The sequence below is a fragment of the Cetorhinus maximus genome, chromosome 15, assembly GCF_964194155.1.
Source record: "Cetorhinus maximus chromosome 15, sCetMax3.hap1.1, whole genome shotgun sequence".
Taxonomy (NCBI): domain Eukaryota; kingdom Metazoa; phylum Chordata; class Chondrichthyes; order Lamniformes; family Cetorhinidae; genus Cetorhinus; species Cetorhinus maximus.
The window spans coordinates 107,867,146-107,891,998 of record NC_135893.1 but is presented as its reverse complement, the minus strand read 5'-3'; the positions used below and the strand labels follow the sequence as shown (position 1 = coordinate 107,891,998).

General features: G+C 41.2%; 1 protein-coding gene across 2 annotated transcripts in view; it reads right to left on the bottom strand.

Annotated features, from left to right (window-relative positions):
* Nucleotides 1–24,853, bottom strand: part of vps35l (VPS35 endosomal protein sorting factor like) — a 162,466-nt gene that overhangs the window by 125,448 nt on the left and 12,165 nt on the right. For both annotated transcript variants that reach the window (XM_078559173.1, XM_078559174.1), the window contains exons 2-6: nucleotides 19,737–19,836; nucleotides 15,186–15,377; nucleotides 11,979–12,101; nucleotides 5,726–5,750; nucleotides 3,114–3,190 (exon numbers count right to left, since the gene is read on the bottom strand). In XM_078559173.1, the coding sequence (XP_078415299.1) occupies nucleotides 3,114–3,190; nucleotides 5,726–5,750; nucleotides 11,979–12,101; nucleotides 15,186–15,377; nucleotides 19,737–19,836 (517 nt within the window). The remainder of the gene's footprint in view (nucleotides 1–3,113; nucleotides 3,191–5,725; nucleotides 5,751–11,978; nucleotides 12,102–15,185; nucleotides 15,378–19,736; nucleotides 19,837–24,853) is intronic.

Genomic DNA, 24,853 nt, shown 5'->3' with positions numbered 1-24,853 from the left:
ATTAGTTAGCCAATACTCTATCCATGCTAATATACTACCCCCAACACCATGGGCTCTTATCTTATTAAGTAGCCTTATGTGTGGTACCTTATTGAACGCCTTTTGGAAATCCAAATTTATATTACAATATATTTTGTATTACATCTATTGGTTCCCCTTTACCTATCCTGCTTATTAGCTCCTCAAAGATTTCTAATAAGTTTGTTAGGCATGATTTCCCCTTCATGAAGCCAGGCTGACTCTGCTTGATTATATTATGCATTTCTAAATGCTCTGCTATTACATCCTTTACAATAGACTCCCAACATTTTCCCAATGATGGATGTTAAGCTAACTGGCCTATAGTTACCTGTTTTTTGTCTCCCTCTCTTTTAGAATAAGGGTGTTACATTGGCTGTTCTCAATCCTCTGGGACTTTTCCAGAATCTAAGGATTCTTGGAAGATTACTACCAGTGCATCCACTATCTCTGCAGCTATTTCCTTTAATATCCTAGGATGCAACCCATCAGGTCCAGGGGACTTAGCGGCCTTTGGCCCCATTAGTTTCCCTAGTACTTTTTCGTCTAGTGATAGTTATTGTATTTATTTCCTCCCTCCCTTTTGCCCCTTGATTATTTAGTATTTTTGGAATACTATTAGTATCTTCTACCATGAAGACTGAGGCAAAGTATCTATTCAACTCCTCTGCCATTTCCTGGTTCCCTATTATTATTTCCCCAGCCTCAATCTCTAAGGGGCCTATGTTCACTTTGGCCTTTCTCTTCCTTTTTATATATTTGAAGAAGCTCTTACTGTCCATTTTTATATTGCTTGCTAGTTTACCCTCAGTTTATTTTCTCCCTCTATTATTTTTTTGGTCATCCTTTGTTGGCTTTTAAAGCTTTCCCAATCCTCTGGCTTACCACTAATCTTTGCCACATTGTATGCTTTTTCTTTCAATTTCATACTATCCTTAACTTCCTTGGTTAGCCATGATTGGTTTATCCCCTTCCTAGAATCCTTCTTCCTCACTGGGGTATATCTTTGTTGTGACTCATGAACTATTTTCTTAAAAGTCATTAAACGCCATTGTTCATCAACGCCATTGTTCATCAACCGTCTTTTCTGCTAAACTCCTTTCCCAGTCCACTCCAGCTAACTTGGCCCTCATTCCATTGTAATTACCCTTATTTAAGTTTAGCACAGTTGCTTCCGACCCAAGTTTCTCACTCTCAAGCTGAATGCTAAATTCTACCATATAATTGGCCACTTTTTCCTAGGGGGTCCTTTACTCTTAGATCATTTATTAAACCTTCCTCATTACACATTACCAGATCCAAAATAGTCTGATCCCTGGTTAGTTTCACAACATATTGTTCTAAGAAATTGTACTGAATACACTATGAATTCTTGCTCATGTCCTCCTCTGCCAATTTGATTTTCCCATTCTACACGAAGATTAAAGTCACCCATGATTAATGTACTACCTTTATTACATGCTCTCATTATCTCCTGATTTATTCTCTGTCCTACAGTAAAGCTACTGTCAGGGGGCCTACAGACTACTCCCATCAGTATCTTCTTCCCCTTGTTATTTCTTACCTCCACCCATATGGACTCTATATCTTCTGATCCAAGATCCTTTCTTGCTATCATTCTTATTCCATCTCATACTAACACGGCTACCCCATCACCCTTTCCTTCCTGTCTGTCCTTTCGAAAAGTCACATACCCCTGAATATTTAGTTCCCAGCTTTGATCTCCTTGTAGCAACGTTTCCATAAAGGCTATATAATTATACCCATTCTCAGAGGGAAGAATTCCAGAGTTATGCAGGTCAAAAAAAAATTCTACAGTACTTCATCTAAATGCAGATATTTCAATGATCACTGGGACAAATAGGGATAAGAAAATGAACTTAAATGCTGACTGTAAAATACTGCCAAACATTGCCTATAATGAATGGAAAAGATTTCAAGGAAAAAGAGGAAGAGAAAGGAAGCGAATATCAAGGCTGGATGGCTTGAAAATTGAAGGAAGTTATTGGAGAATGAAAAGACTGGCATATAGAGAGACATGGAGAAGACACTGAGCCAAGGACCTCCCTTCAGGCAGAGCATGTATGAAGAAGAAAACTCAAGTACTTAAAATTAGGTAACATTTTTCATTGCTAAAACATAGTTGGCTTCATTTGCTAGTTTTAAATAGATTATGTAAATATTTCTAATTTAACAGCCTTTCCATGGTACAAAATGGCAGGTTCCTCAATACTGTGAGCATTCTAGTTATTTTAAATACAGGTACAGTACTCAAATCTGGTTATCTAAAAACCAGCTGTTTTCCAAAACCAGACAATTTGTAAGCAGGCCACATGAAATTTTAAGTGCTATTAAATGAGCAAAAAAACTTACTGGCTTGTTCAGGGAGTTGCTCAAGCGACACGGTGGCCTATCAAGTAGTTATCCCCTTTGCAAACCTGTCGTTTCCCACACTGAGTGGCCAGAGTGACCCTCGACCCCACCTGACCCAGCTGGGAAAAGTTCAGGAAGTTGCACTTCTCTGCACAACTACCATCTCGAGTGCTTCTCTAGTGCCCCAGTGCCCCGAATTGAACACAGTTTTTAAGTTGTGACCTTACCAAATCAGTACCCAGCTTGTGTAGCTGCCTTAGGCTTAAACTTCATTGCTGTCAGTTTTTATCTAATTAGTCTAAGAGGTACTGTAAAATGCCTTGGGACCTTTTTCCAAAAACTGGTAAGATCTGAACTCTGGCACGGACTCGGTCCTGGGATTGCTGGTTTTGAGACGCTCTACCTGCAGTATATTTAACTATAGCCTGCCTCTTGCCCCATTAGCTCCCTCAGATATCACAGAATCGGCAGTAATCCAAGAAAATCTTTGGATAAAAAGGTTAAATATATTTAAATGTTCTTTAAAAAGTTGCAACAGTTTTGAAATATGCAACCTGCAGCCAGCTCATTTAAGTCAACTTCCTTTCTTCAATCATTATTTGTTCTGCACAATTATTATTGCTGGTATTTACCAACTGTTGGAGAAAAACCAAGAAGCCTAATGCATTTTTCTTTCTTTATCTCACTGGGAACCAATTCTTAATGTGAAAATTTTTATTTACCTCCTCCAGATCATCTAACTCTTCTAAACGAGTCCTCACTTTTTCAGAAACAGCAGATCCAGGACTTGTGGCTTTACCTATGGTAAAATATAACCAAGAATTAATTTACAAATCCAAATCATAGGATCATAGAATGGTTATACCACTGAAGGTGATCATTCAGCCCGTCATGTCTACGCCGCCTTTCCAAATGAGCAATTCGCCTAGTGCCACGCGCCCACTTTCTCCCCATAGCCCTGCACATTCTTCCTTTTCAGGTAACAATACAATTCCCCCTCGAATGCCTCAATTGAACCTGCCTCCACCAGTCAGTACATCCTAAAGGGTGTGCAGGAGCAGAGGGACCTGGGTGTATATGTGCATAAATCATTGAAGGTAGCAGGACAGGTTGAGAGCGCAGTTAATAAAGCATAACAGTATCCTAGACTTTATTAATAGGCGCCTAGAATATAAGAGCAAGGTGATTATGCTGCACTTGTAGAAGACACTAATTCGGTCTCAGCTGGAGTATTGTGTCCATTTCTGGGCAACATGCTATAGGAAGAATGTGAAGGCATTGGAGAAAAGATTCATGAAAATAATTCCAGGAACTTCAGTTATTTAGGTAGATTGGTAAATTTGATATGTTTTCCTTGGAGAAGAGAAGGTTGAGAGAATATTTGGAAGGAGTATTCAAAATCATGGGGGGTCTGGACAGAGCGGACTGGGAGAAATTGTTCCCATTGATGGAAGGATCGAGAACCAGAGGGCACAGATTTTAGCAATGGCAACATGAGGAAAATCATCTTATTGGAATTACCCACTAGAGTAATAGTGGGATGTGTCTATATGTGTCTGAGATTTAATTGAATTAGGGGCAGCTGGTCTGTGTGCTTTGATCTAAGAAGAGAGGTTACGTTTGAAATGTTAATTAGAAAAATGTGGGGAAATTTAGAGACATAGGTGTCAAGGGAACATTTGCATTTTGAAATAAAACAAACTGGATTGTTTTCAAAGGAGGGCTGCAATGTGTCACCTAGCTAGGTGGAGTTTAGAAGCAGTGTGTTTATTTCTCCCAATGGTACTTTTACTGGTAAAACTTAGTGCTATGGGAAAGTTTTATTATCAGGGGGATAAAGTCCAAAGAAATAGTGAAACAATGGTTATTTGCATTCAAAGACAAAGATATGTATAAAGAAGGGACAAGGGCTGTGTGTAAGGGAGGGCATTCACAAGTGTGTGAAAAAACCTTCAGCATCTATGCCTCAAGCTGCTGTTTTCAAAGGACTGAAGTTAAGAAAACTCACTTGGAAGTCGGCTTGTTCAGGGTATCATGTTTCTTTGCCTGGGTCTCTTAAAACCTGTGTATCTTACTATTGCCTTAATGGAAGTGTAACTGGGAGTTAGCTTGATTAGGGGATTTAGAAATTATCATAGGAGTAATTTGTTGATCCATGTATGTATTAAAGTAATTTCTTCTATTAATAAATGTTTAATCTAGTTTTGTAAAAACCTATAAGACTAAGGGGAGGTGGTGGCATAATGGTATCGTCACTGGGCTGGTAATCCAGGGGACCTGGGTTTGAATCCCAACACGGCAGATGATAAATGTCTGGAATTAAAAGTCTAATGATGACCATGAAACCATTGCCGATTGCCAAAAAAAAAAAAAAAAATCTGGTTCACCAATGTTCTTTAGGAAAAGAAATCTGCTGTTCTTACCTGGTCTGGCCTACAGCAATGTAGTTGACTCTTTAAACGGCTCCGCGCCTCAGGGAGATTGAAGCGGACCAACTCTCCCTCCCCCCCCCCTCCCCCCCCCCCACTCACACAGGTAGCACTCTCATATTACGCTGACGCTTAATCTACTTGGCCCACCTCATTCCCGAGAACCATGTCTAGCAGTGCCTCCTTTCTCATTGGACCGGACACAGACTGCTGTAGAAAATCCTCCTGAACACAGTGAATTCTTGCCTTTCTCTGCTCCTTACACTAGTACTTTCACAGTCTGTATTTGGATAATTACAGTCCTCTAAATATAGAGAGATAACTACTCTACAATTTTTGCACTTGTTTGTAATTTCCTTGCAAATTTGTTTCCACTATTTGGGGGCCTTTGGATGAGCAATGTAATTTCACCCTTCTTGTTTCTTGGGTTTAGCTAAGTAGGTTCCGTCCTTGACCCCTCTGAGGCATCATCTTTCTCTAGGACTGCAGTGTTCTCCTTAAATCAATAATGCTACCCCTCCCCCTTTCCTATCTTTCCTGAACAATTTATATCCAGGAATATTTAACATCTAGTCCTGCTATTCTCTGAGCCAGGTCTCCATTAGGCACCACAACATCATATTTCCACCTGACTATCTGCACCTGCAATCTTATTCATCACACTTCGCACAATCACATACATGCACAGTAACTCTAATTTAGGCTTTACTATTTTCCCCCTAATGCTGAACCCATGCTTTTCCTACTCTGGTGCTATCTATCTCTCCCAGTATTCTGTGCACCTTGATATTTCTCTCTAGTATTACTTCCTGGTTCTCCCACACTTGCCGAATTGCGAAATTTTTGACTGAAGGTTGAAAAATTGTACACCTCAAGAGTGAAGCAAACTTATTCCTTCCAATTACCTTTCTCAGATCCCATAAACAAATTCTGTAAATCAAAAAAAAAACAGGTAAAAGAAAAATCAGAATTTGTCCCAAAATATATGGCAGAATGCTATTCTACTATACAAAACAAAACTGATTCAAAAGACTGCAAGAATTGAGTACAGTCTGAATTCAAATATTTTAAAGCTAGCACATTTTGTAGAAACAATGAATGTCTATAAATATTGTACAATTGATTACATTCATCTCCAAACGTTGCCCATCTTAATTTAGTAGAACAAACAATTTACTGCACATACAAACTACACAACTCACAGAACCAGATTGCTGTATGGTACAGGTAACATAATAGAAACGATGTGACTCAATGAGGAGCACAGCACAAATAGGCTCAATAAATTCACAATTAAATATGATATTTATAAAAACGTGCAAGACTTCAATACACTATGAAAGTAACAGTGCTAAAGTTACAGTAAAATATAGTATTTCTATCCCTGTTTCTCAAAGTCATTTGGGTTACTTGCGTGACCCATTAGTGTTTTGTGTGTACATCTGGATTACAATACATTTAACTATCAGATCATAAAACTTGAAAACTATGGTTACTCCATTGAGGTACACATTTCAGAACACAGAGGACCTGGGCACTTTGAAAGTATAGTTATCTGACTAAATTTTTAGAAAATGCTGATATACGAACATACATACGAATTAGGAGCTGGAGGAGGCCACTCGGTCCCTCGAGCCTGCTCCACCATTCAATAAGATCAGGGCTGTTCTAATTGTAACCTCAACCCCACATTCCTGCCTACCCCCGATAACCTTTCACTCCCTTACTAATCAAGAATCTACCTAATACTGCCTCAAAAATATTCAGAAACTATGTGTCCACTGCCTTTTGAGGAAGAGAGTTCCAAAGACACAGGACCCTCAGAAAAATTTCTCCTCATCTCGGTCTTCAATGAAGTGCCCCTTATTTTTAAACAGTGACCCCTAGTTCTAGATTCTCCCACAAGAGGAAACATCCTCTCCACATCCACCCTGTCAAGACCTCAGGATCTTAGAGGTTTCAAATCAAGTTGCCTCTTCCAAACTCCAGTGGATACAAGTCTAACCTGTCCAGCCTTTCCTCATAAGACAACCCGCCCATTCCTGGTATTAGTTTAGTAAACCTTCTCTGAACTGCTTCTAATACATTTACATCTTTCTTTAAATAAGGAGACCAATACTGAAGCATAACCTCCCTATTATTATAATCAAATTCCCTCACAACAAATGATAACATTCTATTAGCTTTCCTAATTACTTGCTGTACCTACATACTAGCCTTTGTGATTCATGCACTAGGACACCCAGAGCTCTGAATCGCAGAGCTCTGCGGTCTCTCACCATTTAGATAATAAGCTTTTTTATTCTTCCTGCCAAAATGGACAATTTCACATTTGCCCATGTTATACTCCATTTGCCAAACCTTTGCCCACTCACCTAACCTATCTCCGTCACTTTGTAGCTTCCTTATGTCATCATCACAATTTACTTGCCCACCTATCTTTGTGTCACTAGCGAATTTAGCAACCGTTCCTTCACCCAGTCATTTTTTTTTCATTCATTCACGGGATCTGGGCTTCGCTGGTTAGGTCAGCATTTATTGCCCATTCCTAGTTGCCCTTGAGAAGGTGGTGGAGGGAGTGAATGTTTGTGGATGTGGAGCCAATCAAGCAGGCTGCTTTGTCCTGGATGGTGTCAAGCTTCTTGAGTGTTGTGGGATGTGCACTCATCCAGGCAAGTGGAGAGTATTCCATCGCACTCCTGACTTGTGCCTTGTAGACGGTGGACAGGCTTTGGGGAATCAGGAGGGGAGTTATTCGTTACAGGATTCCTAGCCTCTAACCCGCTTTTGTAGCCACTGTATTTATATGGCTAGTCCAGTTCAGTTTCAGGTCAATGGTAACCCCCAGGATGTTGATGGTGAGGGATTCAGTGATGGTAATGCCATTGAACATCAAGGGACAATTGGATTCTCTCTTGTTACAGATGGTCATTGCCTGACACTTGTGTGGTGTGAATGTTACTTGCCACTTGTCAGCCCAAGCCTGGATATTGTCCAGGTCTTGCTGCATTTGGACATGGACTGCTTCAGTGTCTGAGGAGTCGTGAATGGTGCTGAACATTGTGCAATCATCAGCGAACATCCCCACTTCTGACCTTATGATGGAAGGAAGGTCATTGATGAAGCAGCTGAAGATAACTGGGCCAAGGACACTACCCTGAGGAACTCCTGCAGTGATGTCCTGGAGCTGAGATGACCTCCAACAACCACAACCATCTTCCTTTGTGCTAGGTATGACTCCAACCAGTAGAGAGTTTTCCTCGATTCCCGTTGACTCCCATTTTGCTAGGGCTCCTTGATGCCACACTCGGTCGAATGTGGCCTTGATGTCAAGTGCAGTGGCTCTCACCTCACTTCGAGAGTTCAGTTCTTTTATTCATGTTTGAACCAAGGCTTTAATGAGTTCAGGAGCTGAGTGGCCCTGACGGAACCCAAACTGGGCATCAGTGAGCAGGTTATTGCTAAGCAAGTGCTGTTTGATCGCACTGTTGATGACCCCTTCCATTACTTTACTGATGATGGAGAGTAGACAGATGGGGCAGTAATTGGCTGGGTTGGATTTGTCCTGCTTTGTGTACATGACATACCTGGGCAATTTTCCACATAGCCAGGGAGATGCCAGTATTGTAGTTGTTTTGGAGCAGCTCGGCTAATTCTGGAACACAAGTCTTCAGTACCATTGCCGGAATATTGTCAAGGCCCAAAGCCTTTGCAGTATCCAGTGCCTTCAGCCATTTCTTGATATCACGTGGAGTGAATCGAATTGGCTGAAGACTGGCATCTGTGATGCTGGGGACCTCCGGAGGAGGCCGAGGTGGACCTTCCACTCGGTACTTCTGGCTGAAGATTGTAGCAAATGCTTTTGCACTGATATGCTGGGCTCCTCCATCACTGAGGATGGGGATATTTGTGGAGTCTCCTCCTCCAGTGAGTTGTTTAATTGTCCACCAACATTCACGACTGGATGTGGCAGGGCTGCAGAGCTTAGATTTGATCTGTTGGTTGTGGGATCACTTTACTCTCTCTCTCTATCACTTGTTGCCTATGCTGTTTGGCATGCAAGTAGTCCTGTGTCATAGTTTCACCAGGTTGGCACCTCATTTTTAGATATGCCTGGTGCTGCTCCTGGCATGCCCTCCTGCACTCTTCTTTGAACCAGGATTGATCCCCTGGCTTGATGGTAATGGCAGAGTGGGGGATATGTCAGGCCATGAGGTTACAGATTGTGTTCGAGTACAATTCTGTTGCTGCTGATGGCCCACAGTGCCTCATGGATGCCCAGTCTTGATCTGCTAGATATCTATCCCATTTAGAACAATGGTAGTGTCACACAAAACGATGGAGGGCATCCTCAATATGAAGGCGGGATTTGATCTCCACAACGATTGTGCGGTGGTCACTCCTACTGATACTGTCATGGACAGATGCATCAGCGGTAGGCAGGTTGGTGAGGATGAGATGAAGTATGTTTTTCCCTATTGTTGGTTCCCTCAGCAGCTGCCACAGACCCAGTCTAGCAGCTATGTCATTTAGGACTCAGCCAGCTTGGTCAGTAGTGCTGCTACCGAGCCACTCTTGGTGATGGACATTGAAGTCCCCCACCCAGAGTACATTCTGTGACCTTTGCCACCCTCAGTGCTGTCTCCAAGTGGTGTTCAACATGGAGGAGCATGGATTCATCAGCTGAGGGAGGGCGGTATGTGGTAATCAGCAGGAGGTTTCCTTGCCCAGGTTTGACCTAATGCCATAAGACTTCATGGGGTCCGGAGTCAATGTTGAGGACTCCTAGGGCAAAATCCTCCTGACTGTGTACCACTGTGCCCCCACCTCTGCTGGGTCTGTCCTACTGGTGGGACAGGACATAGAGTCAGAAGTCCACAGCACAAAAAAAGGCCCTTCTGCCCATCGAGTCTGCGCTGGTCAAACAAGTACCTAACTATTCTAATCCCATTTTCCAGCACTAGGCCCATAGCCTTGTATGCCATGGCATCGCAAGTGCACATCCAAATACTTCTTAAATGTTATGAGGGTTTCTGCCTCTACCACACTTTCAGGCAGTGAGTTCCAGATTCCCACCACCCTCTGGGTGAAAAAATTCTTCCTCACATCCCCTCTAAACCTCCTGCCCCTTACCTTAAATCTATGCCCCCTGGTTATTGATCCCTCCACCAAGGGGAAAAGTTCCTTCCTGTCTACCCTATCTATGCCCCTCATAATTTTATACACCTCAATCATGTCCCCCCTCAACCTCCTCTGCTCAAGGGAAAATAACCCCAATCTATCCAATCTCTCCTTATATCTAAAACTCTCCAGCCCAGGCAACATCCTGGTAAATCTCCTCCACACTCTCTCTAGTGCAATCACATCCTTCCTATAATGCAAATTCCAGAACTGCACGCAATACTCTAGCTGTGGCCTAACCAGCATTTTATACAGTTCCAGCATAACCTCCCTGCTCTTATATTCTATGCCTCGGCTAATAAAGGCAAGTATCCCATGTGCCTTCTTAACCACCTTATCTACCTGTCCCGCTACCTTAAGGGACCGGTGGACATGTACACCAAGGTCCCTCTGATCCTCGGTGCTTCCCAGGGCCCTACCATTCATCGTGCATTCCTGTGCCTTGTATGTCCTGCCCAAGTGCATCACCTCACACTTATCTGGATTAAATTCCATTTGCCACTGATCAGCCCATCTGACCAGCCCATCTATATCCTCCTGTAATCTAAGGCTATCCTCCTCACTATTTACCACCCCATCAATTTTCGTGTCATCCGCGACAACCACAATTGCTGTGACCTGGGGGTGCCTTCACTGGGAGGTTATCAATTAATCCTATCTCGTTGCTCAATACCAGGTCTAGTACAGCCTGCTGTCTGGTTGGCTCCAGAATATGCTGTCTAAGAAACTATCCTGAAAACATTCCATGAACTCTTCATCTACACTACTTTTGCCCATCTGATTTTTCCAGTCTATATGTAGATTAAAATCCCCCATGATTATTGCTGTACCTTTCTGGCAAGTTCCCATTTATATTTTCTTTTTTACTCTGTCCTACTGTGTAGTTACAATTAGGGGCCTGTACACCACTCCCACAAGTGACTTCTTGCCTTTATCATTCCTCATCTCAACTCAAACCATTTCTACATCCTGCTTTCCTGAACTTAGGTCACCCCTCTCTAATGTGCTAATACCATCATTAATTAACAGAGCCACCTCTCCACCTTTTCCTAACTTCCTGTCCTTCCTAAAAGTCACATACCCTTCAATATTCAGATCCCATTTTATGTCATCCTGTAGCCATGTCTCTGTAATGGTTATCAGATCGTACTTATTTATTTCTATTGGCGTTATCAGTTCATCTGTTTTGTTTTGAAGGCTACGTGTGTTTAGATACAGAGTCTTTAGTTTTGCTCTTATTTTTGCAGCACCTAGCCTTATCTGCTGATTTACTCAGAGAGTTGTACTCTCTGTCCCTTCCCGTCACAGTCTGTTTATCATTTCTCATATTAATACCTGTCTTTCTTGCTTTGTCTCTACTCTTTGGTTTGCCACATCTTCCCAAATTTGATCCCTTGATGCCCACTATTCAGTTTAAAACCCTCTCTACTTCCCTACATAGGCGGCTCACGAGGACACCAGCCCCTGAAGGCTTCAAGTGTAGAACATCCCAAAGGTACAGATCCCACTTTCCCTAATATTGGTGCCAGTGCCCCATAAATCGGAAGCCACTTCTCCTACACCAGTCCTTGAGCCATTCATTCATTTCTCTAATCTTATTTTTCTTATGTTAACTTTATTTTTCCCATGCCAATTTGCACATGGTTTTGGTAATAATCCAGAAATTACCACCTTTGAGGTTCTGCTTCTTAATTTGGTACCTAGCTCGTCTCACTGACTATGCAAAGCCTCCTTCCTCATCCTGCCTATGCTGTTAGTACCTATATGGGCCACGACCACTGGATCCTCCCCCTCCCATTCCCTACTATAGACAATATTATCAAGTTTGTTTAAAAACAGCCTCGCTAAAGGCAATTGTGTGACTTGTTTCACTGTTATTTAACTGCAATCCCTCAGACTTTGAGGCAGACTAATAGAACACAGCCAAATGTTTAAATGCTATTACATAATATAGAAGATTGTCCAAACATTTCTTACGATGGAAAGCTTCTCTGTGGTTGTGTATCGCGATAGTATATAGCTGCGTTTTCCAGACCATGGTTCAAAGTCATCCCCTACTGCTGTATCCTCTTCTCTGTCACGCTGCTTTTTACCAGGATCCTGTGTAATACAATACAAGTGATGAGTGTCAAAGCAAGTTATTAACAAGCTGTGCTATTTACAATGTCTGTAAAACATAATCTTGTCCTGAATAAGTTTGAGCTTTGATGGAAGCACGCTTTAATTTCAATGGAAGAGCTGCAAAGGAAGCCAGTTAGCTCAGTTGGGTAGATGGTTAGCATGTGGTCCAAATCGGTGCCTACAACATGGGTTTGTTTCCCATTCCGACTGAGGGGAACATGGGACCTGGCACCTCGCACTGCCACTGAGTGTACAAGGCAATGGCAAACCACCCCTGACAAAAACTGGCAAGGAAAACAGCTCAGGATGAATCATCAGCAGAAGAAGAGCCAAGGGCCTGCCTTTGGGAAGAGCACACATCACAGAATCAAATTGTTACAGCACAGAAGGTGACTATTCAGCCCATCATGTCTGCACCAGTTCTCCAAATAAGCAATTCATCTAGTGCCATTCGCCCCCCCCATCTCCTCGTAATTCTGCACATTCTTCCTTTTCAGATAACAATCTAATCCCTTTTGAATCCTTCAGTTGAACCTGCCTCCACCACACTCTCAGGCAGTGCATTCCAGGTCCTAATCATCTGCTGCATAAACATTTTTTTTCCCTCATGTCACTTTTGCTTCTTTTTCCAATTATTTCAAATCTGTGCCCTCTCATTCTCTATCCTTTCACGAGTGGGAATAGTTTCTCCCTATCTACTCTGTCTAGGCCCCTCAGGATTTCGAATACCTCTATGAAACTTCCTCTCAGCTTTCTTTTCTCAAAGGAAAACAACCCCAACTCTCCAATCTATCTTCCTCATCCCTGGAATCATTCTTGTGAAACTTTTCTGCACTCCCCTCTAATTCCTTCACATCTTTCCTGAAATGTGACGCCCAGAACTGGATGCAATACTCCAGCAAAGGCTGAATCAGTGTTTTATACAAGTTTAACATAACCTCCTTACTCATGTACTCTACGCCCTTATTAAAATCTGTATGCTTTATTAACTGCTCTCTCAAACTGTCCTGCCACCTTCAGTGACTTATGCACATATACACCAAGGTCCCTCTGCACCTGCACCCCCTTTAGAATTGAAGGAAGGAAGGGATAGTTGCAAATTACCCATTTCACATAGAACACCTTCACCTAACACTGGATTACAAGTCATGCTAAAAGAAAACTCAGATTAGTTGTAAATTATTCCAAAGTTTATCACAGACATGATTTGTTTAATTTATCTTAAGCTACATGGTTGAGCCTTCTTGAATTCTACATACTCCCCAAAAGTTTGAAAATCAAGCTCTCATTAAATTACAGAATGATAAGTAAATATATCAATTTACCTCTGAACTCAAAAGTAACACTAATATGTACTATACCCACAACAAAATGGCAACAAAAATCCCAAAATGCAACACTATATCTCTAGCTTTTTTTAAACTTGCTGTGCGGCCGGAGATGTTTTGCTATGTTGAAACCGCAATATAAATGCAAGTAGTAGTAATTGGCAACAATGGGAAAGCTACATTCATTGTCCAGCCCCAGCAGCTCTTGGAGTATGCCTTCTTGACTTTGCTTGATAGTATAACACTTAAAATCTATTCTCAGGTTTCAAAAACTTATGAAGTCTGGGGCTGTCTTTAATTTAGGATAAAATGGGCAGGATCATGTGACCTGTTCTTACATCTGCTTAACAACAGGCCTGGGTGACTTGGCTGTTAAAGATTAAAGGGAGGCCTGAGTGTTTTTGCTGGAAAGAAGGTGAAAGGTGTTCACACCTGGGGCCAATGGCACCAGCATCTGCATTTACAGTGGTTGGACTGCTAGTCTCCAAAGTCCCAGGAAGGTGTTGAGAATGTTGGGTTGTAAACAGCTTTGCTTTAAACTGTCCATTTATTCCTAAGGTAAAAAAAGAGAGTTGGGGTCTCAATGATAGCTAATCAGTGTGTGATTCACATTGCCATGGAGATGGGCTTTGAGAGATCAAGTGTTTCTACGATACCCCTGAAAGCCCACTGACACAAGCAGTGTACCAGGATCCAAGAAAGAGGCTAGAGACTGAAAATCTCTATGGTTCAACATGACTAAATGCAGGTGGGAGCTTGCGCTCAGGTTGAAAGGACCCAATTCCTGAAGATTTGAGATGAGGCTGAGAGATTCACTCAGTTTGTGCTAGAAGGAGAACCTTCAGGAAAAACCCTCACCATGAAAGACAGTTCTGGGGTTACAAAGTACCAGGCTGGGAAAGGAATGAAAGTAAAGGCACGGGAACTAAGAATCACTTTGAGCTGGGTACCGGGGCAACTGAATATATACTTAGGGGACAGTGTAAAATATACCTGTGAATTGGGTTTTCCAGTTGTGTTAAAAGGGGAAAGTTCCGTTATGTAGTTTAAAGTACAGGTTGCCTACAATGATAGTGTTTAGTCATGGTGCTGTTAGTCTGTTTGTTACAGTAAAAGTGTTAAACATGAAATTTTGCTACATCATTCTTTTCAGCTGTCAACTGGAAGTTTGATGATTGTAAAATCAGGTAGGAGATGCACATTGGGATTTGTTGCCAATTCCATGGACAAACTCAGGTTTCATTCAGAAATCCAATTTCAGCACACACAGATATTGATCATGGCAAATTGTCTAACTGAATGAACACTAAAAGTTCTGAAAGTTGCATCGCTGTTCTAGCTGACATTCACTGTTGATTGGTGTCTTGCTAACCATCTGCTGGCCAATAACATTTGTGAGGTAGAGAGCCAAAAATGAAGGGCCAGTCAACAAGACAGGAAAGAACAGCAGCAATCCCATCCAACACAACACTTCAACATTCCAGCATTGCTAGCAACTAAATGGAAGCCACGAATAGGTTACCAAATTTATTACTCAATTGTAGTCCCAGCCCAAAATTCCAAAGGGGAGCTTACAAAAGAAAAAAAAATTAATATTCCAAGCTTATTTTAAAAGTAAACAGTAAAATTTAAAAAAACCTCAAGACCATCTATACATCTGTAATTTGGGTGGTAATTTTACTTAGCTTATCTAAAATTAAAGATATAATGGCACTACTATAACTTTTAACAGTACCATACTGATGTTGCTTTTTCCTGCTGTCATGGCTGCAGGTGAGAGAGGATCCACTGATGCAGCGAACTGAGAGAGAGGATCACTGCCATCCAGCATGCTGCTCAAAGGATCCACCATCGAACTCGAGGACGATGAAGAGGTAGACGAGGTACTTCCTTTACGAACGACTTTCTTAGTCTTTGACTCCATGACCTACAAGGGATTATCAAATAAATACATTATTTTTCTGTATTAACTTTTCTTAATAGATCTTTGCAAGCTCCTATACCAGCATGAATGTATTTGGTGTTATTTGATTTGCATATTCAGAAAATACAATAAATGTCATATTAAGATAGCCTGAACATGTGATAAAAGTTTTAAAATAAAAATGAGATTTAAAAATTATGAAATGTTTCATATGTAACAAGGGAGATGGTGGCGTAGTGGTATTGTCACTAGGCTAGTGATTCAGAGGCCCAGGCTAATGCTCTGGGGGCACGGGTTCAAATCCCTCCACGCCAGCTGGTGGAATTTAAATTCAATTAGTAAAACAAAAATATGGAATTGAAAGCCAGTCTCAGTAGTGGTGACCATGAAACTATCATCAATTGGCGTAAAAACCCATCTGGTTCACTAATGTCCTTTAGGAAAGGAAATCTGCCATCCTTACCTGGTCTGACCTACATGTGACTCCAGACACACAGCAATATGGTTGACCCTTAACGGCCCTCGGAAATGGCCTAGTAAGCCACGAGGGCAATTGGAGATGGGCAACAAATACAGGCCTTGCCAGTGATGCCCACAACCCATGAAAGAATAAAAAGAAAATGTGTATAGCTGCTTTGCATTTCCTCCCAAGATAAATTTAAAAAATTCAAACAAAACATCTTTCCTTCCAAAAACATCACGGTGTAACACATGACTTTGGGTTCATCAATTTACCTTTGTGCACCCAATTAGATCATAATTTAAAAATTCGCCCTTTCTTAAGACATGCAACTCAGGTTGATTTGGCTCTCCACCTTTACCAAAGATACCATGCCCCGAATAAATGTAGATTTTGATTCAGTATTCCAAACAGAGCCAGTTAGTTTTGCAGGGCAGCAAAGTCTAAGTTGAAGATGGAAAGATACAACACTGAATAAGTTATAACAAGACAAAAATTTAGTTCCAGCAAACACAGGGAGAGCTTAGAAGAACTCCCCCACCACCCTCCCCCCGCCCCCCACACACCCAAGTGCTTTAGATTCTGAAAAGTATAAGTGGCCATTGATGCAAACCAGTTACAATAGTTAAAGGGATTAAATGCTTGAAAGAAAATATTAAAATGATACTAGGAAAGAGGAGGATCAGTACATCAGTTAGACAGATTCTCTGATTCTATAAAGACCCAAAATCGTAAAACTCTATGCATGCTGCTTACTATAACATGCATCAAGATAACACAGGGATGAATTCCTGAATTCATACTGTGAAGATGAATGTTATTTTTTTAAATATTTTGAGAATATGGTGGTATTCTGTAAAGAAGGCCATGTGTGTGTGTGTCCATGGCTAGTTAAACTGGGGGAAGGTTAGCAGACAGCTTGTCTGAGGGAACTGAGATGAAGGGTGAAGGAATTAATGTCATGCATTTGCAATGAGAGGATGGTGAGTTTAGATTTACAAGTAAATAGGTTGGGTCAAATTTGCATAATAAGGTAGGCAGGGACTTGACTTTATAGCTGTTGAATTTCAATGGGGAGTTTAGAACTGACAAGGAACTTTTACAACTTACAAAGATTTCATAAGTAAAGAAGGGAAGGTTGTTAAATTTTACTTGACCCAAAAGTGGAGGCAATAGGAAAACATGAAAGATTTTTATATTTGGAAAAGTTGAGTTAAAAGAGTTGTTTGAGAACAATGGAATCTAAGATCAAAGGGGAAAAATATATTTCAGGAAAAGTGAGTTGTGTTGCCTGGGGTGGGGATATATATCCTGAGGCCAGTTGTGTGCTGAGAAAAGGTGTGAATCTGAAACAGCCATCCAGTCAAGCCAGAGAAGTCTGTCTCAGAGAGCAGTTTGTTTTCTGAACTTTCTTGGATTTCCACAGCCAAGTGGAAGAGAATGAGAAGTTGTCTGGTATACCTTCACTGAAATGACAGCAGTTTTTGCCTTGAGTAATATTCCTGGATTTTTATGGCCAAACTTCAGAAGGGAGCTGTTGCCAAGTAATTTACTTGTGTGTTCTGACCAAGTGGGTTTTTTTGCAGGATGTTTTGTAAGACTGTTTTAACTATGAAACTTAAATCTTGTGTGCTTAAGTTTTTTTTTCCTTCTGGTTAATAAATCTTTGAATTTTAAAATCCAGAAGTGTTACCAGGATTTCTATGCTTCTGGGATCAGTAGTTCTTTCCCTCATTTACAAAATACAGAAAGAAGTTTGTGATCAGTAAGACAGGTTTCCCTCTGGGATCTGGCATGCTCGGCAAATAACATCAGCTGTGGTTGTAACAATACAGAGGTATATTAATGGAAAGATCCATGGATAGTAGGGCATAGAATCACGCACACAATAAGCAGCTACTTGGTACAGAAATTGCATCAGCTCTTTCGAAGTGCAATCCAGTGAGTTTCATTTCCCTGCTCTTTCCCCAAACCCATCATTTGTTTCTCCTTCAAATAGATATAAGATTCCCTTTTGAAAGCTATTATAGACCCTGTATCTACCACCCTCTCAGGTACTGCATTTCAAATGTTTTCCTTCTCGTCTCCTCTAGTTCTTTTGCCAATCACTTTAAATCTGCACTCTCTGATTATCCACCCTTCAGCCACTGGAAACAATTTCTCTTTCTTTATCTAGAGCCTTCATGGTTTTAAAGCACCTCCACAAATCTCCTCTCAACCTCCCCTGCCTTAAAGAACAATCCCAGTTTCTCTCGTCTATCCACGTAACTGTAATCCCTCATTTCTAGAACCATTCCAGTAAATCACTTCTGTACCCTCGCCAAAGCCTTCGTGGCTTTCCTAGCATATGGAGCCCAGAATTGAACACAATACGTGAGCTGGGGCTGAACTAATATTTTATACAGGATTAGCAAACCTCACTGGCTTTTGTACTCTTTATTGTTTTGTTAACCTGTTCTGCTACATTAAGATTTATGCAAAAAGAACCACAGGTCACTCTATTCTTGTACCCCCATTAAAATTGTCCTGTTTAGTACGTATTGTCTCTTCACATTGTTCCTACCAAAACGTGTACCTCACTTTTCCACGTTGAATTTCATCTGCCGAGTGTATTCCATCCCACCAGCCTGTGCCCTCGAGAAGTCTATTTAGTTTCTTCATCACAGTTTACAACGCTTCCAAATGACCTGCTATCTGCAAATGTTGAAGTTGTTCCCTGTGCTCACAAGTCCAGGTCATTAATGTAAATCAAGAGCAGCTGGGCTCTAAGTATTGAATCCAGGGAATACACATCCAGAAAAATCAATCTTAACTCTCTGCTTTCTATTACTTAGCCAATTTTCCATCCATGCTGCTACTTGCCCCTTTTATTCTATGGGTGTCAATTTTTTTACTATTATGTAGTCCTTATCTTCTGAAAGTCTATATGCACATCAACTGCACTCTCTCATCCAGCCTCCGTTACATCAAAAAACTCAATTCACAATTTGCCCTGAACAAATCCATACTTGTCTGGGTGACTGTTAACTCTCAGATTGTTGTTTCTAAAAGCTCCACGCCATTGGCATTAAAAACTGACTGACCTGTAATTGCAAAGATTGCTCCTTCCCCCCTTTCCCGAACAAGAGTGTAACATTTGCAATCCTTCAGTCCTCTGACACTACCCCAAAATCTAAAAAAGGTTGGAAGATTGTGGCCAGCACCAATTTATACTGTCACTTCCTTCAGCAAACAAAGATGCATTCCTTCCAGACCAGGCAACTTATCCTCTTAAGTACCGGCAGCCTTCCTAATACATCCTCTTTATCTCACTCAGTAGCCAGACAACCTCTTTGTATACTGTGGCTTTGGCAAAGTCCTCTTCCTTGGGAAATGCCGATGCAAAGTATTGAGTTAGTACTTCAGTCATGCTGTCTGTCTCTACCAATAGATCTTCATTTTGGTCCCTAATTGGCTCCACTGACAACCCTGTTACTGTTAATGCACTTATAGAAAACTTTAGGATTCCCTTCGATGTTAGTACAAGAATAGATTGGTGGCTGTCCCTTTAAGTCTCATTTTGCTTTTCACTTCTCTGTACTTTTTTTTATATTCAGTCTGATTTTTCTTTGCATTATTAAGCTGATATCTGTCTTACACCCCCTTTTTCTGCTTCATCCAACTCCACAGCTCCTTTATCATTCAGAGAGCTTTGGCTTTAGGTGCCCTCCATTCTCCCCTTGTGCAAATGTGCTTAGGCTACAGTGTCACAAACACACAACACAAAACAGGTTTAATGTTGACATGCAAATTTAATTTAACCATGCTGCTTTTTTTAAGCTTAACCATTAACAAATTCACTTTAATATTTATGATTAATAAGATAATCATTTGGGACAATGGAATGGTATTGAGGAACGTACAGTGATAAGTTTCAGTGGGTGAAAGTCGCCAAATTCCAAAGGTACACCCTCGAGGCAGCATGCTTCCAATTCTGCTTTGTAATTCCTGTTCCTGGAATACCTTCAAGTAAAACAAAAAAATCAGATTTATGGCTTTCACTAAATGACATGTTGAGCGCACATACCTCTTTTAGTCACACTTCACCACAACATACCAATCAGGAGCAGGAGGCCATTCGGTCCCTCGAGCCTGCTCAACCATTCAATAAGATCATGTCTGATCTGATTGTAACCTCAAATCCACATTCCTACCTACCCCCGATAACCTTTCACCCCCTTATTAATCAAGAATCTATCCAGCTCTGCCTTAAAAATATTCAAAGACTCTGCTTCCGTCACCTTTTGAGGAAGAGAGTCCCAAAGACTCTCAACCCTCAGAAAAATTTCTCCCCAACTCTGTCTTAAATGGGCAACCCCTTATTTTATAAACCGTGATCCCTACTTCTAGAATCATCCATCCAAGCGGGAGCTGTTCTATATCACGTTTGACTTGTCTCCTCACAGCCTTCAAACAAACTACAAACACGCTTGCTAAGGACCCAACTGCTAGAAAATTGTTTGCCACTATCCAGATAAAAGCAAAATGATTTTAAGAAAAAGTACCATAAAATATGTCACAGTGCAATTGACAATTCATTCCTATTAAAGCACTTTATAATTACCTGGAAAATAAAAAACACACCTGCCATATCTACAAAAATATTATTCATCCAAAGCACAAAAAATTTAGCTTTACTTATTAATAAATGACCATTTTACAATTTCATTAAGTTAGCTGTTCACCAAGTAAATAATACATAAGTAAAATCCTTACCACCACCAGCCATATACACTGTAATAATCCATTATACAAACTGGTTAGGTGATGTACTCAGTCCAGGTCAAGGTTAACCTGAAGGCAATTTCTCAGTATTTATACTCACCTCTACCCTAACCTGAGGCTTTGTCAGGGAAAGAAGAGATTTGGCATTAATCATGTTAGCTTGAAGTTTGCTAATGTGAACCAAGATTAACCACCATGACCAAAAAGTTAAAGTAGTCACTTTACTCATATTGTGCGAATATAATAAAAGGATAGAATGGACAGAAGTCAGATCAGAGGTGCCTGGAGAGAAGTAGCTCTGTCAAAGGCACACGAGGATAGACAGGAAGGTGTTTAATAATAATTTAAAAACTGACAGGAATAAAAGTTGAAGCAGAATTAGAATCTGTTATAAATAAATGCAAAGCTGTTTAACACACAATACCAGATGGAAACCTGAATATTAGTGAGAGAGCAAAGCCCATCAGGCAGAAGAAACAAAAGTTACCTTGTCTCCACTTATCAAGAAATCACTAATGCAATGGTTGTAGGAGACAGAGGGTGATGACAGAAGGATGCTTTAGTGACTGGAAGCCAGTGTCCAGTGGCTTACCACAGGGATCTGTGCTCGGTCTCCTACTATTTGTCATTTATATAAACGACATAGATGACTATGTGGGGGGTAGGATTAGTAAGTTTGCGGATGACACAAAGATTAGCCGGGTGGTTAACAGTGAGGTTGAGTGTCTTGGGCTACAGGAAGATATAGACGGGATGGTCAAATGGGCAGATAAGTGGCAGATGGAATTTAACCCTGAAAAGTGTGAGGTGATACACTTTAGAAGGAGTAATTTGACAAGGAAGTATTCACTGAACGGCATGACACTAAGAAGTTCTGAGGAACAAAGGGACCTTGGCGTGTGTCCCCATAGGTCTCTGAAGGCAGAGGGGTATGTTAGTGGGGTGGTGAAAAAGGCATATGGGACACTTGCCTTTATCAATCGAGGCATAGATTACAAAAGTAGGGAGGTCATGTTGGAGTTGTATAGAACCTGGGTGAGGCCACAGCTGGAGTAGTGTGTGCAGTTCTGGTCGCCACATTATAGGAAGAATGTGATTGCACTGGAGGGAGTGCAGAGGAGATTCACCAGGATGTTGCCTGGGATGAAACATTTAAGTTATGAAGAGAGGTTAGATAGACTTGGGTTGTTTTCGTTGGAGCAGAGAAGACTGAGGGGTGACCTGATGGTGGTGTACAAAATTATGAGGGGCATGGATAGGGAGCAGCTGTTCCCCTTAGTTGAAGGGTCAGTCACAAGGAGACATAAGTTCAAGGTGAGGGGCAGGAGGTTTAGGGGGGGGATGAGAGGAAAAACGTTTTTACCCAGAGGATGGCGACAGTCTGGAATGCGCTGCCTGGGAGGATGGTGGAGGCGGGTTGCCTCACATCCTTTAAAAAGTACCTGGATGAGCACTTGGCACGTCATAACATTCAAGGCTATGGGCCAGTGCTGGTAAATGGAATTAGGTAGGTAGGTCAGATGTTTCTCACGTGTCGGTGCAGACTCGATGGGCTGAAGGGCCTCTTCTGCACTGCGATATTCTGTGATTCTGGATTAGAAATAATAATGAAGAGGAGAGGTACCTAAACAGTGCAAGCTAGAAAGTCAAGAACCCAAACTGAAAAACACTAATGAGATTTGTAACAGCCAATTGCACTAAGCAGGTGCTGGCTCTGATAGGACTAAATAGGACTAAAATCACACAGAATAAAACTGTAGAATTACAAAGATATTATAATCAGATTTTACTCTGAACAAAAATTCTATGTTTAAATATAATTATGATGCGCTCAAAAAGCTTACAGCGCACAAAGTTATTAACTGCAATGAAGAGTTGTCTAAATAAATGAAGAACTACAACGTTGTCAAAATAACGGCAATGTTAATAGCACTTGCTATTATTTATGTGCAAATGCCACTGCAACCACAGGCAAGGGTAGAAGCAAAAATGCAAAGTTGTAAAAATGCACCACTCAGCTATAAGCTCTGTAAAAACGGCATCTCACTGCCTGTTCCCCATTCAAATGCAGTGAGTGGCACCAAGTTATTGCTTGCATGGTAGATAAAAACTAAGTTTACCACAGAAAGACTGAAATGCACAAGAATTAACAAGTACTCTTTTAACAAGATGGTAAGTATTAATATTTGTCGCGGCATACAAGTCAACCCAGTGTACAAGAAAACACCAAAATGCATGTTTAGGCCCGTACTCGGAGTATAACTTGACCCCTCATTTCTCAGCTAATAAAGGCACGTTTAGGGCTATAAGCGCCTCAATTTTTCAGCTCTGAAATACGTGTTTAAAGTTATACTCACCTTAGGTATGGGATTAAGGAGGCTATACAGACCACGTTGCCAAGGTGATACGGGGGAGTTTAAGACATGCCCACACAGAGCAGAGCAGACCACACATGGAACCGATGAACGAAAATGGGTCCTCCAGTAAAACGATTTAAGTATGAAACTGGTTTCAAATTAAAAGTCATAACATTCGTTAACTTGTCAAATAACCGTGCTGCTGCGAGGGTATTTAGTGTTAGTCAAACCTGGTGCGAGAATGGGAGGAGGAATCTGCCCAAGACCAAATGTGGTCTGAGAACAGGGACGACCAACCACTGGTCTGATCTTCAGAAGCTTGTGTTGGGAATGGGTCCTCGAAAATCATGGGAATGGTTACATCGCCACCAGAAATGCAATGCACATGTATACACAGTTAAGTGGGTCAAATCAAACCCTGAGTCCAGTAAAGATTTCAGAGCAGCTAGTTGATACAATCACTTTATGGAACGAAAATGTTGTGGCAGAAGACCAAGATCACTCACAGACTACCAAAAGACCTTGATGTCAAAATTACCATTTTCCAGAGATTCATCATCAGACAGCAGCAAAAACACGAGTTCCAATATGTCACATCACAACAAGGATGAAAGACCCATGAATTTCGATATGCCCAGCAACTGAACTATGGAGAGGAAAGGTTCAAAAACGGTTCTGGTAAAAACCATCACCGTTGGCTGTCCTGTAATTTGAGGATGACGTCTACTCAAGGTTGCAAGTTTCTGCCATGGGTCATCATGTGACTGAAAAGGCAGATTCTCAAACTGCAGAATTTTAGGCACATGGGGCAGGACGTCCCATGAGGTATTGGGATCTTGTTTTCAGGATTTGCTTCCCTTTCTTTTGTGAAAAGCACAAGACATGAGAAGGTAAGATTCACGGTGCTACTAGCCCGCATGGCTAATGGAACAAAATTAAAGCCTATGGGAATTTTCAAGTGTAAAACCATGCCAAAAATCAAGATCCCTGCAAGAGTTCTTGTGCATGTCCATGACAATGGTTGGATGGATGACGATTGAGTGAAGTTATGGATTGATACTATGTGGAATAGACATTCCAGTGGCCCACAAAAAGAATGCAACTTATTAGTGTGGGACATGTTTAGATCCCATATAACCGATGAGATCAAGAATTGCCTGTGAAGAAATAACTTCCATGTTGCAGTTATACCAGGGGGACTAAAGTCCATAGTACAATCTTTGGATGTGTGCCTCAACAAGTCATTCAAGGATCATGTTCGCTCCGAATGGAATAGGTGGATGGCTGATGGTGAAAAATCCTTCAGAGAGAGAGTGGAAATATCCATGGTGCCCCGCTTAATTTTTGTGTGGTTTCATCACAAATCCTGGGATACTATTAATGCACAAACTGTCATCAGATCATTCAAAAATGTCCAATTCAATGGATAGTGTCGTGACTCACTGGGGATAGCGCGCTGTAATAACAAGCCCCACTGTTCCCCGTGCCGTGACAAATGTGAAAAGTTTGTCCAAACCACCAGATTGCCCCAATTCTACCTAACTGTTTAATATAGGTTAACAGATTCCGAGCACCAGGTTTGTAAACTTGACAAGGAAATAACTGTTTATTGAACAAATTGTCTTTAACTAGTGGCAAGAGAAAGAAATCTGAACTGCTAACTTCTAACTGCATAACTTAAACTCTACCCCTTCTTAAACCTCTATATACACACATAAGACACACAAAACATGGATTTTAAGGGTGAGATAAAACAGTTCAATAGCACCAATCTGGAGTACAGGGTTTGATGGGTTGATTTTGATTACGTCTTCCAAATTCCTTGCAGTTTTTTGTTGATGACACGAGGTGGTCTCCCAGCACTTTCAATTTGTGGTTCACTGGTTGGAAAACTTGCT